Source organism: Megalopta genalis, chromosome 8, assembly GCF_051020955.1.
Source record: "Megalopta genalis isolate 19385.01 chromosome 8, iyMegGena1_principal, whole genome shotgun sequence".
NCBI classification, from domain to species: Eukaryota; Metazoa; Arthropoda; class Insecta; order Hymenoptera; family Halictidae; genus Megalopta; species Megalopta genalis.
Genome location: NC_135020.1, coordinates 21,473,018 through 21,475,379, shown reverse-complemented (window position 1 = coordinate 21,475,379; position 2,362 = coordinate 21,473,018). Strand labels below are relative to the sequence as shown.

Sequence of the window (2,362 nt, the reverse complement as noted above, 5' to 3'; positions counted from 1 at the left end):
AAAAGTAAAATAGGGAACAGAAAATTGTTCTAACGATGATTTATATTGAACATGTAAATGCTTTATTAAAATATAATTATGAGATTAGTAATATTTACTGTTAGCACTTTCTATAAAACTAAGATTTAGTTTATTCACTTGAATTCTTATAACCTCCTATCATCGTAGAACGTTACGTAGAACATTCAATGAAATTACTGCTTGATCAACCTAATATTTGATTTTAGTTTACTTAACGTAAAATCAATTCATACCGTATTTTAATTTTTTTTTTATAAATACAATGATATACGCTTACGTTTATGCTGTATATTTCTTCTTTAATTCGTGGAACTTTCAAAAACCTAAATAACCAACACTCTACACACATATAATATGATTAATGTTCTAATCTTTTTCTTATACAGTAGATCAGTCAAATTTTGGAAAAAATGTTTATTTCTATTCACTAAAGTTACAAATCCTAACTTCATTTGGTAAAACGAAGAAAGCTAGAAAATTCACTACTACTCTCTTTACATTTACTAAGCTCCATTCAATTTCGTTTCAGTTATAGACCGATCCTTTGTAACCGATTCAGTAATTTACTTAGAAAAATAATTAGAAAAATACATTTTTAAAAATAATTTTTTTTAGAAAAATAAATTTTCGTCAATAAATTCGTTGTAATATAAAAGCATTTCCCATTTTATCTGATGTCATGCCCGACTGTAATTCGGGCACAGGAATTTCGTTTTTATTATTGTTGATTAGATAACTTTTTTTCATAATTTTCGGTGTGTGTTAAGGAATTGTAATAAAGTTTACATTTCATTACAATTCGATTATAATAAATAACCTTTACATACCTTTGCATACAATTTCAAAAAATAACCTTTATACTAAAAATCCAGCAAGATTCTATTTTCAAAAATGCGATTACATTCGCGCTAGAATAATAATCGCGGTTTCATCGAACAAGAAAAATGAAGAAAAATGCAATAAAAGTTTCCCTTACCTGTTGAAAATTAGCTAAATCACTTCCCGCTAGGATCGCCGGGTCAGCATCAGCGACGACATCATCGAACCCCAGAATCAGTGCAACCCAAAAGAAACTGAGGATGTTCTTCCGTCTCATTGTCACGAACATTGGTCCCGAAACCGGATCGATACCCGATCGAACACCTCTTGCTGCTTCTATAAACTTCACTACAGGACCATCGAACTCTCACTGCTCTTCTTTTTCCGTTTCTCAAACGTTTTTTTTCCAAATGATCTCTCTGAAACTTCCGGTCGCACTGTGGTTCCCGTTTCGTTCTTTTATTTTTTTGTATCCAGGGTCGTCGTGCGGAACGTTTGAAAATCTCCCCGCAGGAAAATGAAATGCGGAAACTCGAAAGCCTGAAAGTATTCTCACCGCGGAGAAGAAATTCGAATATTTCCCGATGGGAAAGCACACCGTGCCGGCGAGTTTGTTATTCGGTGAAAACGCGAGAGGAACGGTTTTAATCGCGGCGCTGGTTCCCCCGTATTAAACAACCAGAAAGCAGGGAAGACAATGGCGAAGACGCGTCGGTGCTGCGGCCTGACAAGTTCACACGTTGGCGAGGACGAGTTCGAAACTGTTAGAGATCGGAAAACGTCTGAGAGTTTTACTCTTCCACCTGGGGAAGAGTTCCGCCGTGAAGACCAGGTGGGAGACGAACAGGTAGGACGGTGAACGTCGCCGAAGAATAAACCCACTTCTGTCTTTTCTTGCACTTGGCAAATGTTCGAGCACCATTCTACTGCCATGATTTCCAGGACTACGTGTGTGTGTGTGTGTGTGTGTGTGTGTGTGTGTTGTTTTCGTATACACAACCCCGGGCAGAGATGTAGTCGACTCGAAAAATTGTTCAATTTTTTCTTATTGGGAAATGTGAATGACACTTTCCTCAAGCGCACTTTTTAAGCCGTGGTTTAGAAAAATATTATGATGAAATGAATTTCAATTCTTCCACGATTGATTTAGTTTTATATCAGAAAGCTAAGTATTGGAATAATAAATATATTCCAATTATAATATGGAATTATCCAATATATATATATGTTGGAAATATATTCCCATATAATTATGTAAAATTATATTCCAATATAATAAATTACATTGGAGTATAAACATTGAGATTTTGTTATTTATTATCGAATTGGAAGAAAAGTCATTATGCTGCTCGAAAATTGTATAGGAACTGATAAATGAAAGATTTGGTGTTTTTGATGATGCATTTCACGTGATCACCTTACAGTATGAAGGAAAGTAATAATTAAAAAAAGATGTCACTTTGACATGAATACATTTCGTCGCCGTATCGGCGACATCCTCGTGCAAAGAGTTAACACTAAA

At 34.8% G+C, this 2,362-nt stretch overlaps 1 protein-coding gene across 2 annotated transcripts in view; it reads right to left on the bottom strand.

The window, feature by feature from the left end:
• Positions 1-1,635, bottom strand: part of LOC117225558 (uncharacterized) — a 54,914-nt gene extending 53,279 nt beyond the window's left edge. The window contains exon 1 of one of the 2 annotated variants that reach the window (XM_033479237.2): positions 998-1,635. In XM_033479237.2, the coding sequence (XP_033335128.2) occupies positions 998-1,129 (132 nt within the window). In that variant the 5' untranslated portion in view covers positions 1,130-1,635. The remainder of the gene's footprint in view (positions 1-997) is intronic. The other variant, XM_033479227.2, reaches the window with a different exon arrangement.
• Positions 1,636-2,362: the final 727 nt, after the last annotated feature.